General features: G+C 41.0%; 1 protein-coding gene across 1 annotated transcript in view; it reads left to right on the top strand.

The window, feature by feature from the left end:
• RHOF (ras homolog family member F, filopodia associated) overlaps positions 1-13,666 on the top strand; it is a 90,829-nt gene extending 77,163 nt beyond the window's left edge. Inside the window, exons 3-5 of the mRNA XM_075323382.1 lie at positions 6,174-6,283; positions 8,885-9,019; positions 11,498-13,666. Coding sequence (XP_075179497.1) covers positions 6,174-6,283; positions 8,885-9,019; positions 11,498-11,665 — 413 coding nt within the window. The 3' untranslated portion in view covers positions 11,666-13,666. The remainder of the gene's footprint in view (positions 1-6,173; positions 6,284-8,884; positions 9,020-11,497) is intronic.
• The last annotated feature ends 3,244 nt before the right edge of the window (positions 13,667-16,910 follow it).

A 16,910-nucleotide genomic window follows, 5' to 3' on the forward strand; every position in this document is an offset into this window, starting at 1 on the left:
GTTAAAAAGGACACGTTGGAAAAAATGTTTTCTTTTGTCTGACTGGTATGCTCTCTAGTGTAGGGTATTGTGCTGTGATTTAGTGGTACATGTGCCAAAAACATTTCAGTTAATGTTCAACAGAACGCCTCTGACTGTGTTTAGTAAGCAATACAAATAATGTGTCACAATGACTGTACTTGCGCATTTTTGTCACGATGGTCACTTTTGGTCACAAACCACTTTTTTTTTTTTTTAATTCATTCCTTGCTTTGATCTTTAAGAAAAATATCCTTCTTTTCTGAATACTATATGATGTGCCATAGGGTCTGTTCCCACTAGCTTCAAAACTCTAATTTCACAAGTTCCTTTTTAATTGCATCCATCAGCATTCCATTTTTTTTTTTTTCGAGGTATGAGCACATCGTTCCCTTGGCTATTTTACTCCTCCATGGTCAGGGAAACTTGACAAAGTCAATAGAAACGTGAAAATTAACAACACAACACCAGTTTGAACGTGGTTTAAGATTATAGCCAATCATTTGTGATCCCCATAAAAATGATCCAACCATCAGTGTGCACAGTTGGCAGGTTAAGCAGGAAGTTTACAATAATAAAGAGGGCATGTGCAGGAAGGGCGTATGGTCAGCCTATTACAGTGGGGAAAGTTAGTATTTGATACTGACGACTTTGCAAGTCTATAATTTATCATAGGTACACTTCAACTGTGACTGACAGAATACAAAAAATAAATCCAGAAAATACTTTTGATTTTTAAATAATTTTCATTTTATTGCATGAAATAAGTATTTGACACAATGGAAAAACATTACTTAATATTTGGTACAGAATCTGTGTTTGCAATTAGAGATCAGACATTTCCTTTAGTTCTTGACTAAGTTTGCACGTACTGCAGCAGGGATTGTGGCCCATTCCTCCACACATCTTTACCACACAAGGCAAGATCTTGCATAGAGCCCAAACTGAGTAAGATTGACAGTCCTCTTGTGTTTCTGCCATTTTCTAATTCTGCTAACAGTTGTTGCCTTCTCACCAAGCTGCTTGCCTATTGTCCTATTCCCCATCCCAGCCTTGTGCAGGTCTACAATTTTGTACCTGGTGTCTTTAAACGCCTCTATGGTCTTGACCATGGTGGAGAAGTGTGAGTGGAGACAGGTGTCTGTTTTTTTTTTCATTTTATTTGTTATACTGGTGCAATTAAAATACAGGTAATGAATGCAGAGTAGGAGCTTCTGAAAGAAAAAAGTAACAAGTCTGGGAGAGCCAGAATTCCTTCTGGTTGGTAGGTGATCAAATACTGATTTTATGCAATAAAATGCAAATTGTTAAATAATCATACAATGATTATTTTTTTTTTTTTTTTTTTTTTTTTGTCAGTTGAAGTGTACCTATGATTAAAAATTAAATCTCTCCTTTCTTTGTAGGTGGAAAGAAAAGTGCAAAATCGTCAGTGTATCAAATACTTACTTTCCATACTGTACGTCATGTGTTTGTATTTTCAGCTAACTCCAAAAATAAATAAAATATTCCCCTTCCACAGGTGTTTCAAGCATGCAGAGCACATCCGAGAAATTTAATTGGATTTGACATTGGTCGTTCACAGGCTGAAGATTTGTGTAAAACTAATGGGTGCTTATTGTCAACGTCTTAGCTTTTTTTTTTTAATTGGAAAAATTAATTATAATCCACAATAAAGAATCAATTAATGATATTTAACATGTTGCATGGGTAGCTAATCCCAGTATTTTCTGGATTAGATTCTTAATGAATACATTGCTTACATGTTTGTCACAGACCAATTATTTTGTTATTTATATCCGATACTGATGCTTGCCAAAAATAAGCTCCAGTAAATGCTGTCAAACAAGTACTGTTACAATCAGAAAAAAAGAATTGCATTATAAGGGTGATTTTTATATTGTATAGTGGCCATACTTTGCCACATGGAAGTCTCCACCTGAGGGCAGGTCTTGACAGTTTTCCCCTACTGATAAAGAAAAAAAAATGGCCTTAATTCTTGTATTTTGCACAGAACAATATTAAACATAACCTGTATATTTTTTATATAATAAAAAGGGTTTTTTCTCAACATCATAAAATGGATAAAATTGCAAAGTGCTTGTAGAAGAGCAAACAACTATTGCAATGTTGTTCATTGTTTAAAATCTCCTGGCTCAATAATGGAGGGATTTGTTTTAATTTTATGTCTTACTGCTCACTGCCTAAGAGATCAGCCGCTGCTGCCATCTATCAGCAGTGGACGGCCTCCAAGGCAAGGAGTGCAACAATTGGCTCTCTTCTAACCAAACCAGAGCTCGCTGCACTCCTGCATTGTGTATGTGTGTATGTGTGTGTGTATGTGTGTATGTGTGTATGTGTGTATGTGTGTATGTGTGTATGTGTGTATGTGTGTATGTGTGTATGTGTGTATGTGTGTATGTGTGTATGTGTGTATGTGTGTATGTGTGTATGTGTGTATGTGTGTGTGTGTGTATATATATTTTTTTTTTTTTTTAAATGTAAATCTTTAAAGGGGTTGTCTACTACTGAGACAACAATTTTTCACACTTAAATGTTTTTGGTTTTTTTTTGTCTTAATAAAGTAACACTTCTGTTTTGCTAGTGATGTCTGCACTGGGTTTCCGGGGATCGCATGACCAATCTGCGTTGGTTTCACTCTCCCCTCCTTCAAATAAATCTGACATTTGCAGGAAGTGAGAGCAGACTCTGCTCTCATTTCCTCGGGATGCCTGATTTAGGTCGGGCTACCGCATGTGACCGCATCTTGCCGCGATTCCGTAGGAAATGAATGGAGCTGAAACGCATTTCTGACCCGGGTTTGCGTCAAAATACCGCTGATGTGAGCGCAGCCTTATCCGAAGGAGGGGGAGAGTGAAACCAACACTCAGGGTTGGCTCCAGGTTTTTGTGGGCCCCATGCATACGCCGACACGCATATACACAGATATGTACATATTTGAAGACAAATTTACAAATGCTTCTCAGTAAACTTTGAAATTAACGTTTTTTTTTTATATTCGGTTATTCAATGCAAAAAGTGAAACCTATATTATATAGTCATTACAAACAGTGATCTGTTTTCAAGTATTTATTTCTGTTAATGTTGATGATTATGGCTTACAGCCAATGAAAACCCAAAAGTCATTATCTTAGACAATTAGAATAATTACAACAAAACACCTGCAAAGGTTGCCTAAGCGTTTAAAATGGTCCCTTAGTCTGGTTCAGGAGGCTACACAATCATGACGAAGACTGCGGATTTAACAGATGTCCAGAAGGCAGTCATTGACACACGCCACAAGGAGGGTAAGGCACAAAAGGTCATTGCTAAAGAAGCTGGCTGTTCAGAGTGCTGTATCCAAGCATATTAATGGAAAGTTGAGTGGAAGGAAGAAGTGTGGTAGAAAAAGGTGAACATGCAACTGGGATAACTGCATCCGCGATAGGATTGTTAAAAGGCCATTCGAAAATTTGGAGGAGACTTTCACAGGGAGTGGACTGCTGCTGGAGTCAGTGCTTCAAGAGCTACCACACACAGACGTATCCAGGACATGGGCTACAGCTATCACATTCCTTGTATCAAGCCACTCATGACCAATAGACAATGCCAGAAGTCTTACCTGGGAGAAAGGAAAAAAAGAACTGGACTGTTGCTCAGTAGTTCAAGGTGTTGTTTTCAACTAAAAGAAATATAAATTTTACATTTAATTTTGAAATCAAGGTCCCAGAGTCTGGAGGAAGAGTGGAGAGGCCACAATCCAAGCTGCTTGAGGTCTAGTGTGACGTTTCCACAATCAGTGATGGTTTGGGGAGCAATGTCATCTGCTGGTGTAGGTCCACTGTGTTTTATCAAGACCAAAGTCAGCGCAGCCGTCTACCAGGAAATTTTAGAGCACTTCATGCTTCCCTCTGCCGACCAAGCTTTTTGGAGATGGAAATGTTATTTTCCAGCAAGACTTTGCACCTGTCCACACTGCCAAAAGTACCAATACCTGGTTTAATAACCACAGTATCATTGTGCTTGATTGGCCAGCAAACTCGCCTGACCTAAACCCCATAGAGAATCTATGAGGTATTGTCAAGAGGCAGATGAGACACTAGACCCAACAATGCAAACGAGCTGAAGGCCCCCCAAGCTCTCCAGGGCCCCGGCACCTGCTGACACTGGCCCTGCCAACGCTGATTGTTGCATCATGTGATCCATGCTCCCAATGTCATGTGGTCCCTGGGAATGGTGCTGCCACCAAAGTCAAGTATAGGTGTTATTTTACTGTGGGGAATTGTAGAGCTTAACATTGGCTGGTCTAGTGGACAAACCCTTTAAAGTGCACCTGTACTTCAGCAGGGTGATTAGTATATGTAATATGTACATTAGAAGAAAACTTTGCCTATAATGCACTTTTCTTGCGGTTTCCCCTCTGCAGGGTCTTTAAAACTCTAAGCCATTAGTGCAATAGATCGCACATTAACAGAATATTGGCCAATTGTAGCCAGTATGCTACTGCACATGAACAGTCTTCCGCATGGCCTGATATGCTATCATTTTTTTTACATTGAAATTTGGACAAAAGGCAGCTCCTGCACCCTTCCATAATGACTACTAGCACTTTGAATTGCATATAAAGCCAGTAGCCAGTAAGGCTGGTTTCACACTACGTTTATTTAACATCCGTCCATAACGTTTTTTTAGCGGAAAAACGGATCCAGTGCAAATGCGTTTTCACTTCAATGCATTTGCAATAGACTCGCGTCCACCTGCGTTCGCATGCGTTTGCGTGCGTTAGACACAGGATCCGTACTTTTGCGTTATTTTAACATGTTTCAAAAACGCTACTTGTAGCGTTTTTTACCTTTGTCAAAATAACGCATCTCACAGGATCCTTCACATTACGCCGCGAGCTGCAATGCATTTCAATGAGCGCTGGATCCTGCCTAGCAGAATGCGTTGAGTTGCGTTGTAACAGGATCCTGCTTTTGTACTGAGCATGCCCAGAAAGTACTGAGCATGCCCAGAACCAGTCTCGCGTGATCTGTCTCTCTCTCCTCCTCCCTCCCTCTCTCTATCTCTGTCTTTCCCCCTTCCTCCCCTTCCTCTCTCTCCCACCTGAGAGCTGCGGACACTCGTAACCAAGGTAAATATCGGGTAACCACTTCTCTTAGTTACCCGATGTTTACGTTGGTAACGTGTGCAGGCAGCCCTGCTCCTAGCAGCTGCAGACACTCGTAACCAAGATAAATATCGGGTATCCAAGCCCGATGTTTACCTTGGTTACGAGTGTCTGCAGCTGTCAGAAGCCGGCTCCCAGTCTGGCACGTTTAGTTCCCCTCACTCCCGATCACATGACTCCAATGCCCGCCCCTAAACATCCAGTGACAGGATCCTGCAAAATAACAGATGCGTTAGCATGCGTTTTTTGCTGTAAAAGCAGGATCCGCTTTTGCAGCAAAAAAACGTTCCTGACTCATGTTAAAAAGACGTATTGTGAAAGCAGCCTAACTTGTGGTCATGACTAGCTTGGCTTTTCCCATGGTCGTCTGAACCAGCTTAATTTTCAGGTTTCACAGCTGTTGGCTTGGAGATTAGATGCTTTGATGTCGCCATGAACTACATACAGACCTAAGGGATTCGTACACCCCTGTCTCATGTATCACATGTTCAGAAGCGGCAGCAACATACAGCCGTGACATAAACCCCACGCTATTGGATAACAGTGGAGGGGTGTGTGTGTGTGTGTGTGTGTGTGTGTGTGTGTGTATATCTCTCACTTAGAAGAATAAATATCTGCTCCGCTCTCTCCTCATTCTTCCTAAATGTCCGATGGGCAGCTGTAACCTGGTCATTCAGTGAACTTGCAGTCAGTTTTATTCTGACCATCATGGATTTTAGCAGCTTTTCCGAGTGCATTCTGAGTTCAGGAGGCACAAGTGTCCTGTAAGAGAAGAGAGCCTGTTTCTTAGAGATGTATTTATAAAGTTTCTAGCTGTTGCTGTTGATTCAGAGTTTGTTGACATCCCTTGTGCCCATTTCAGTCATTATGAAATGTAGTGGAGATCTGAAGCCTAAATCTGCAGCTATTCTGTTCAGCAGCACATCTATCACATTTCTATGGCTGGTTATAATACACTGTATAATATATGTTCTCTCTATTACAGGGCAGGAAGATTACGACAGACTACGTCCTCTTTCTTATCAAGATATAAATTTGGTTTTAATTTGTTTCGATGTTACAAATCCTACAAGTTTTGACAATGTTTTAATAAAGGTGAGGTTAAAGAATTTTCCTATATGCAGTTGCAATGGGTGAAGCAGCAACTATCAGAGCAAGGATCTTCAACAAACCCTCTTAAAGGGAACCTGTCAGGTGCAATATGCACTCAGAACCACGAGCAGTTCTGGGTGCATATTGTTAATCCCTGCCTAACCGTCCCTGTATACACCAGCATAGATAAAGAGAGCTTTATAAATACTTTTTTCTGAAGATCTCTTTATTATATGCTAATGAGGCCAGCAACTAGTCGCAAGGGCATTACTTGCCTTACCTAGTTGACCCACGTAGCATGTTGGCACGCCCCTGTGAGTGTACTGACATGCTAATGAACGCGCAGCGATGCTGCACATACCTCACTCTTGATGGCGGCCGGCGGAGAATGGATGCGCACCACACATTATTGGGAGTCCCGGGACTTGCGATCTTGTGCACTAAACTGATGCTGGGTGTAAACTTGCCGCCTTCAGTGAGGGTACAGTGCGCATTATTGGAAGTGCTGAGGACTCTGCTCCTCTTCTCTTTTAATCCTTCTTTTCTTTCTTATTTAGGCTGTGCGCACGCTGCGTTTTTTGACGCTGCGTTTTTGTAAGTTTTTGCCGCTAAAAATGCACAAAAACGCACCGTGAAAACGCATGCGTTTTGCTGCGTTTTTGATCTCTGCGGGTTTCTGCATTTTTCCAATGCATTGCATGGGGAAAAACGCAGGAAAGAATTGACGTCGTTTTTTTTTTTTTTTTTTTTTTTTAAGCTCAAACGCAGCTTAAAAAAAAAGAGTTGAGTGGACAGCAAAAATGAAAAACTCACACTTGGCTGGGGAAGCAAAGTAATACAGTTTTGCACCCAAAATCGCCGCGAAAAACGCACATAGCCTTAGTGTGTGTGGGTGTGTGGGTGGTGGTGGTGGTGGTGGTTTTATTTATTTTTAAATCCTTAGAGGTAAGATCTTTGAGCGCTGTCATTTATTGTATGGCTGCAGCATATTCTGCTTGTACAGTGTACTGTAGAGACTTTGTAGCAAATAGCAGTGGGCATACCATACCAATGATGTCAAAACATTGATCAGGGTTTGTCAGACAGACACCGTTTACTATTTTTCTAATGTACAGTTAAATGGTTATCCACAAAAAAGTATCAGATATTTGGAACCAGAGAACTGTGCACTGCAGCTCCATCCTGAATGGCGTGGAGGTGCACATACACTGGCTTTGTCTGTGGGACTGCTGATTGCAGCACTCAGCTAGTGTCCTTCACAAATTGCGTGGAAGCCATGCATGGGCACCTCTGCTCCATTCTTGGGGTCCTAAAGCCTCTGTGTCTGGATCGCTGGACCCAGAGGTCAGACCCCAGCAGTTTAGCAAGCTAGTCCTGTGTGTGTATTTTATTTGGAAATGGGCGGAAAAGGAGAATTACCCCTTTTCTAAGCTTTTTTGCAATGGATGTCCTTCTAGTAAAACGTATGCTTATGTTCTTGTCAGCAGAATTTGGCTATGAGGGGTGGCAGTTACACATATAAACCCTTCTGTTAAAGGAATCTGTCAGCAGGTTTTTGCTATGCAAGTTGAAGCCAGCATGCTGCAAGGGTTAACACAGAAAATTCAGGGATGCCTGTATTGTCAAGGTCCTATCGATTTGCTATGTTTAAGCAGCAGCACCTTTTATCATTGCTAGAGTATAAAGTCACGCACACGGGAGTCCTGCACGCCCAATCCTCTGTACATTGACATTAGGTGTCAATCTCAATCAAGAGCCTGCTGTGGGCGAGACAGTTGTCTCAGCTCTGCTACATGGCTAAATCTAAAAATTCTGATTGTCAGAATGGCTGCATCCAGTAATCTAAGTGATACATTGTTGGATTTAGGATCTTTGCCTACATCATACTGCTCTCAGATTAGGTAGCAAAATCCTGCTGACAGATTTCTTTTTAAGGGCAATCGGTTACCAGGCCTTTGCCACCTGAAAAGAGCAGCATGATGTAGAAGGGCAGAGATCCTGATTCCAGCAATGTGTCACTTACTGGACTGCTTGTTTGTAGTTTTACCAGCAGGAGATTTGCTACATGTCCTTAGCAAATCTCCTGCTGGTAAAATAGCACTGTATAACAGAGCTGTATAACCCCACCCACACTGCTGTAAGCCCCGCCCACACCATCCAACTGTGTGGGCGGGGTTATACAGCACTCTGCATTCAGAGAACTGATAGATCTGCAGCAAATAGGGAATTTTATCAAAAGAGCAGCAAGAAGTCGAAGTGATAAATCATCCAGTTGCGGTCTTTGAAAGCAGCATGGTGCAGGGGCAGTTGTGGCAGCAATAACCCGGTGACATAGTTGTAGCAATAGAGGTGCCGGCAGGAGATTACTCCCGTATCCTCCCTGTTAACAAATGCATGCTAAGCAGCGTTTTGTACATGCGTTTAGGGAAGTCATGAGAAATAACCGTTAATCAAGATGTATGGCCACCATTAGTGTTCTTTTATCTCAATAGTACACTTATGGCCCTTTCCTGATGTACTAAACTCCAAATCCTATAAGATTATATTTTTATGTTATCCAGGAATCTAAAACTGTAATAAGTGGCTGTGGTTATCTTGTCTTAGTGGTATCCTGAAGTGCATCACTTCTGTCGAGGCGTGCCCATTGTGCTTATTGGATGTAAAACGGATTTGCGTATGGACAAAGAACGACTGCGCAAGCTGAAAACCTCACAGCAGGAACCGATCACATATTTCCAGGTAATACAATACTATATAGTGTGCACCAGTATACAACTGGTAGGTATACATGAAAAAGTGCAACATTATGGATATATATAATTTCCATCATAGATTACATAATGCTTACAAGGATCTGGAAAATGGATTGTAGGTTCCAATGGGACAGATGTGACTTAACAATTTTTTTACTCTTAAAACCCCCCCCCACCTTTCTTTTGCTCTTTTTTGTTTTTTTTTCCTCCCCTTTATTCCAAGAGGCATCACTTTTTTTTTTTTTTTTTTTGTCTATATAACCGTGTGAAAGCTTGTCTTTGCGGGACAAGTTGTACTTTTTAATGACTCCATCCAAGTTATGATATAATGTACTGAAAAGCAGGGGAAAAAACCCCTCCCAAATGTGGTACAATTGTAATTATTAAAAATATTGATGCAAATAGTAACTGATTTTTATGCAGGACAATGATTAATCGTAAACATCAAAGTCCTCCACTGCTTGTTTTAAAGAAGGAAAGAATAATGACATGGCCCCTTCCTTACCTGCCAAATACCTTTCGTGAGAACTTTTGGTTCTTTGGTGCTGCCAAAAATTGTATTGTCTGCTACTTATTTTGACTCCAAGGAGAGAGAGATAGAGATATCATAGAGAGAGAGATGTTAGCAAATTACTGTACCTGCAAATAGAAATGGCTATATCAGGAGAACCATACTACATGTCTCTTACCTCATGTGCGGGGCATTGCAGCTTAGGTATCCATTACGTCCACTCATATGCTGATAGTTGCTCGTGGTCGTAGCCATCAATACTTAAGCTACAATTCCCTGCACATGAAGTAAGAGACATGGCTATATCAGGAGAACTATAGTACATTTCTAATTAAAGGTATTTGCTATTATTATTATGACTGCTTCAAGATGCTAAACCAATATGGAGAAGGGAATACCCCTTGAAAAAGGAGCAGAGTAGGTTTTATTTCAATGCTGCTCTTGCTTCCTCTTGGGTGGACAGAAATCTGCAGAGGCCATAGAGGCATTGCCATGCAAGTGCCAGAGAAAAGTTAGCTGCTAAATACAAAACTAATCAGTCTGAAGGAATAACTTGATGTAAAAAGCTGTGGATTATGTTCCATGTATGAATATGGGGTGATCTTGGGGTCTGACACTTCTATGAAAGTTTTCAGCAGGTGGCTTGCTATATATAAGGTAAGTACGATGGTGATATACTGTGACTACATGGCCCAGATTAAGCAGAGGCCTCAGTAGACTTGTCTTATTATGAAGCTTTGTGTGGATTTCTGTTTGAAAATGAATTAGGCTAGGTTCACATTTCCGTTAAAATGTATCAGTCACAATCCACGGCGCTGGTAAACAACGGCATCCATTTAGCGGATTCCGTTGGGTCCCATAGACTTGTATTAGTGGCGGATTGCAACTGATGACCTTGCGTTGCATCCGCTGCATCGTGGTCAGTTGTTTTTTGACTGACCGCAGGGAGGGAGCAACACAGAATGTAACGTTTTTCTGGCCGTCAAAATTAACGCGCCACGCAGGAATCCGTCGCCATCCGTCAAGCTTGTAATAGATGTCTATGGTGCTGGATTCCGTCGTAATCCGTCTTACAACGGAATCCAGCGCTGGATTCCATCATGCTCTACTGAGCATGCCAGCATGTTTGGCACACCCACTGGGCTGTCCCAAACACAAACGGATCATGACTGATCCGTCAAAAAACTGACGCACAGTGGATGTAACGGACGCAACGGATCAGTTTTTTCACAGGATTCCTGTGAAAGGAATCCTGTGAAAAACACATCCGTTGCGTCAGTTGACATCTAAAAAACAATTGATCCGTCGCTGACGGACCTGACTAATTTAAAACAACGGAAATGAAACTCCAAGCGGTTTATGGGGTGCTTCCTAGGGGCAGGGTTGTTTAGTTACATTTTTAAGCACAATACCTACAGTACATTAATGGGAATTTTCTTCAGTATAGTAACACATAACCACACTCCTTACATGAGGCACTATGACGTTTTACCCAGAAAGACACCGCATCCGTAATGTAAATTACATGGGTGGAACGTACATCAGCTTTTTACAATGCAGTCTCTTGTATTTGTTCTTTGAACTAATTTAATGATAATGTAGGACATGGTTTCACTAAGCCAAGGTTTTGTTCATTTTATCTAAAATCTACAAACTAACTGGCCACACTTTGAGGCCACATAAGAATATTCTTGGTTATGCATTGGTGATGGTGACGCACAAAGAAGAAATTCTTGGTTAAACTGACCAACTATGAATTACGGTATATTCACGACTTACCTAACGGCGCATACACCTGGCAGTTTGGATGGTGATTGAGAACACTGATGTATGTTGATATTTTTTATTTTTTTTTTAATGGAACAAAAAATATATAATATTGAAAATTAACAAACTATAAATTACTATTTTACACTAAGTGGATGATTTTAATTTTATTTTTATTTCTTAAAGGGTGAAGCAACATGTAAAAGCATACAAGCTGAAGAGTACCTTGAGTGTTCAGCAAAGTTTCAGGAGAATGTGGAAAATGTTTTTCGAGAAGCCACATTGATTGCTCTTGATGGCATAAAAAAGCAACAGAAGATGAGGAAGAAAAGCAAAAGTTGCCTACTGCTCTAGGCTTTTGTTTTTAGATGAACTTCTAATCCAGTAATTTACTGTCTGCCACATCGTGACACTTTACAGACTGCAATTTATAATGGACCTGGACTGTTTTATTGTAAATAGATTTTATTTTAATTGTAATATGGTAATGCTGAATCCAGGTAAGGTATGTGGCTTCACTTCTCAGCAGGTTTTAAGTTAAAGGGTTTTAAATTTGCCAAGTTTGTTGGCAGCAACTTAGTGCCTGAAGAAACAGAGAACAATGCCTGTGCTCTCCGGGTGCTTAACCTGCATACTGATGGGCAATAGAAAGCAAAGGGGTCCGGTCTAACCCAAACTGCCATCATACATCAATACCCCAGCTGTCAGTGTTGCCCTTGTCTTAGGACTATGCTATTTACTGTTTGGACAGAAAATATAGTTTACACTTATGAAGGTATAAAGTTAAACAAAATAATAATAAAAAAATCATGGTTTGTATTTAAAATATATAAATTGGTAATCTTGCAGTTTTCACTCTGGCCACAGGGGCTCGTTTACAGTCACTCTTTCCATCCTTTCAGAAAGTTTTCAGCAGACTTATGAGCAGAGACGTGATTAGTGACAAGTAAATAACACAGCTGATATCACAGGATACACAATTTACAATCGGCTCAAGTGTTTTTCATAATTTTTGCACAAACTTCTTTAGATTTGGAAGTATGAGGATTGCGGTCAGTCACTTGCTGCTAAGGTACGTGTGAGTCTGCTGAAAAAGTAGTGAGTCTGAAATGCCCAGTGTGAAAACTGCAATTTTTTTCTTTTTAATTTCATCAGAAAAAAGTTTGTTTAATATATATTACAAATATTATTTAAAAAAATATATATTCCCTTTTAAGATCGAAGAATGTTGCAACAATATGGCTTTTCCAATACATGTGTAAAATGTAACTTTAGGAAAAAATAACTGCCAATCTTAATGAGTGAGCTCGCTGGAGTATGATGTGCCTCATTTAATTGAGACACATGCCCCTAAATTAATTGGGCACAGGTCTTGGCTGGAGTACAGTCCTGCCAGAGGCGTACCCCAGTTACCAAAAAGAGTACATTTCTGGCCACTAAAGTGGCATCATTTTTCATGAAAGTTGATCATTTTTCTGAATGAGGTGTCTAGTGTAAAGCCTCCATTAGTAATTAAGGTTGTCCTGGCATATATTGGTTTGGGGTTTTTGTTTGTTTTTTTAATTCATAAGATAAAATTTTCAGCTCTGATCTACACACTGACTAGAGCCAGAACATCACTTTTTCCTACATTGTTTTGGCTGCTGCCAAGAACTACAGTTCATCTACCATTTAGTTTTTGGGGTTTTTTTTTATTTAAATTTGCCACTGCCAGAGCTGAAAACCATTGAGCAATTGGGGTGTGATCCATTCAACTTGCTACAGTATGATGATGACGACGACCCATCCTTAGTATAAATCCTCAATCTCTGAAGCCTAGACAATGCCTTTAAAATGGGAAAAATGTACAAGTTTCTGGAAAGTTGACATTCTGTAATATGACTATTGTTCTACAGCTTAGCCACAACTAATAAATTGGCAATTTCATGATGCCCAAGCCAGTATTTGTCAGATTGTTGTTGAGGCCTCGTTCAGAGACTTGCAGACTTTAGTCATGGTGTGGTTGGGGGAATTAATTTAAATGCCGCCTGGAAATTAACCTGTGCTTTTCCTTATACAGTTAGGTGCAGAAATATTTGGACAGTGACACAATTTTCACGAGTTGGGCTCTGCATGCCACCACATTGGATTTGAAATGAAATCTCTACAACAGAATTCAAGTGCAGATTGTAACGTTTAATTTGAAGGTTTGAACAAAAATATCTGATAGAAATTGTAGGAATTGTACACATTTCTTTCCAAACACTCCACATTTTAGGAGGTCAAAAGTAATTGGACAAACAAACCAAACCCAAAAAAAAATATTTTTATTTTCAATATTTTGTTGCGAATCCTTTGGAGGCAATCACTGCCTTAAGTCTGGAACCCATGGACATCACCAAACGCTGGGTTTCCTCCTTTTTAATGCTTTGCCAGGCCTTTACAGCCGCAGCCTTCAGGTCTTGCTTGTTTGTGGGTCTTTCCGTCTTAAGTCTGGATTTGAGCAAGTGAAATGCATGCTCAATTGGGTTAAGATCTGGTGATTGACTTGGCCATTGCAGAATGTTCCACTTTTTTGCACTCATGAACTCCTGGGTAGCTTTGGCTGTATGCTTGGGGTCATTGTCCACCTGTACTATGAAGCGCCGTCCGATCAACTTTGCAGCATTTGGCTGAATCTGGGCTGAAAGTATATCCCGGTACACTTCAGAATTCATCCGGCTACTCTTGTCTGCTGTTATGTCATCAATAAACAAGTGACCCAGTGCCATTGAAAGCCATGCATGCCCATGCCATCACGTTGCCTCCACCATGTTTTACAGAGGATGTGGTGTGCCTTGGATCATGTGCCGTTCCCTTTCTTCTCCAAACTTTTTTCTTCCCATCATTCTGGTACAGGTTGATCTTGGTCTCATCTGTCCATAGAATACTTTTCCAGAACTGAGCTGGCTTCATGAGGTGTTTTTCAGCAAATTTAACTCTGGCCTGTCTACTTTTTGAATTGATGAATGGTTTGCATCTAGATGTGAACCCTTTGTATTTACTTTCATGGAGTCTTCTCTTTACTGTTGACTTAGAGACAGATACACCTACTTCACTGAGAGTGTTCTGGACTTCAGTTGATGTTGTGAACGGGTTCTTCTTCACCAAAGAAAGTATGCGGCGATCATCCACCACTGTTGTCATCCGTGGACGCCCAGGCGTTTTTGAGTTCCCAAGCTCACCAGTCAATTCCTTTTTTCTCAGAATGTACCCGACTGTTGATTTTGCTACTCCAAGCATGTCTGCTATCTCTCTGATGGAGTTTTTCTTTTTTTTTCAGCCTCAGGATGTTCTGCTTCACCTCAATTGAGAGTTCCTTAGACCGCATGTTGTCTGGTCACAGCAACAGCTTCCAAATGCAAAACCACACACCTGTAATCAACCCCAGACCTTTTAACTACTTCATTGATTACAGGTTAACTAGGGAGACGCCTTCAGAGTTAATTGCAGCCCTTAGAGTCCCTTGTCCAATTACTTTTGGTCCCTTGAAAAAGAGGAGGCTATGGATTACAGAGCTATGATTCCTAAACCCTTTCTCCGAATTGGATGTGAAAACTCTCATATTGCAGCTGGGAGTGTGCACTTTCAGCCCATATTATATATATGTATATGTATATGTATGTATATGTATGTATATGTGTGTATATATATATATATATATATATATGTATGTATGTATGTATGTATGTATGTATATGTATTTCTGAACATGTTTTTGTAAACAGCTAAAATAACAAAACTTGTGTCACTGTCCAAATACTTCTGGACCTAACTGTACTTACCAGTTGGAAAATATATTATACTATAATATATGTATGTATGATATTGTATTCTAATATATATATATATATATAGATATATAATATTTTTTTAATTAATTTTTTGGACGGTACTTTAATCAAAATCAATGGTCCAACATAACTCTGAATGTTGTGGATTATGTACTCTGGGTCTTTTTGAATTTTATTTTTTTTTTTATCTAAAGAAAAATAAAAAAAATCAATCAGGCAGCATACCTACATTCACTAGAATGTGTGAAAGGCTGGAATCACACTTGCGAGTGTAAAATCGGACCGAGTCTCATGCTAGAAAGTAGCATGAGCTCTGTTCAAGTGTTGATCAGTGTGCAATGCAACAGCAATGCGATTCTGTGATTTTTCTCATGATTGTAGTCCATGTGCAATCCGTGTGTGATCCGTAAGGGATCCGTTTTTATTCTCAGCAGCTATGTCATCTGCCATTCAGCTCTGCTACATGACTGCTGACAGACATAGAGAGAGCCATGTAGCAGAGCTGAATGGCCGCTGGCAGCAGACACAGACAAAGCTGCGGGATCAGAATGAAGTCAGACGAACTTCTCCCGACTTCATTGTCATCCCGCGGCTCTCTGTGTCATGGCCTGATTTTTGATCACCGGTGAAGGTCTCACCGGTGACCGCAAATCCCCTGAGTGACTTAAGTGATCTGCGCGATCAGTGGTGCCGTCACTGAGGTTACCTGCGGCCACAGCAGAAGTCCTCCCGCTGAGCTCTGTGGCCGCGGGTAACCTGAGTGACGGCACAACTGATAGTGCGACTCACTTCAGTCGCTGTGGGGAGCTCACAGAGAGCGGTCGTGGTCTGTGGCTGCTCTGTCAGCTTCTGATGTAGCAGAGCTGAAAGGGTCATGGGACCTCTGTGGATTACGTCGGACCTGGATGGGTATTTGGGGGTTTAATAAAGTGGTGAGAGAGGGTGTTTTTTTTTTGTCATTTATTTAAAATAAAGGATTTTTTGGTGTATATCTTTATTTTCTTTATCTTACAGGTTAATCATGGAAGGTATCTCGGGGAGATGCCTGTCATGATTAACCTAGGACTTAGTGGCAGCTATGGGCTGCTGCCATTAACTCCTTATTACCTCGATTTGCCACCGCACCAGGGCAATTCGGGATGAGCCGGGTACAGTCCCGGGACTGTCGCATCTAATGGATGTGACAATTCCGGGCGGGCTGCTGGCTGATATTGTTAGGGTGGGGGGCTCCCCATAACGTGGGGCTCCCCATCCTGAGAATACCAGCCTCCTGCCGTATGGCTTTACCCTGGCTGGTATAAAATTTGGGGGGGAACCGCACGCTGTTTATTTTTTAATTATTTAATTTACTGCACGATATAGACCCGCCCACCGGCAGCTGTGATAGGTTGCAGTCACACGCCCCCACGTTGAGTGACAGCTGTCTCACTGCAACCAATCATAGGTACCGGTGGGCGGGGAAAGCAGTGAATACGAGATTGAATAATGGGCGGACGGCTTTTTCAAAAGAGGAAAAGCTGCCGGAGGTTTGTGACAGCTGCGCAGCGCCGGTGATCGAGGATCGGTGAGTATGAGAGAGAGTGGGAGAGGGATAGACCAACAGACGGAGAGAGAAGACCGACTGATAGAGATTGACTGACATCGACAGACCTCACTCATTTCCAGTGTTTTCTGCAACATGCGATAAATGTATTTAGAAAAACGCATGTCACTAGGATGGTGTGTGTGCTGTCCGTGTGACATCCGTTTTTTTTCACGCACCCATAGACTTTCATTGGAGTGACTCG

Source organism: Anomaloglossus baeobatrachus, chromosome 1, assembly GCF_048569485.1.
Source record: "Anomaloglossus baeobatrachus isolate aAnoBae1 chromosome 1, aAnoBae1.hap1, whole genome shotgun sequence".
Classification (NCBI taxonomy): domain Eukaryota; kingdom Metazoa; phylum Chordata; class Amphibia; order Anura; family Aromobatidae; genus Anomaloglossus; species Anomaloglossus baeobatrachus.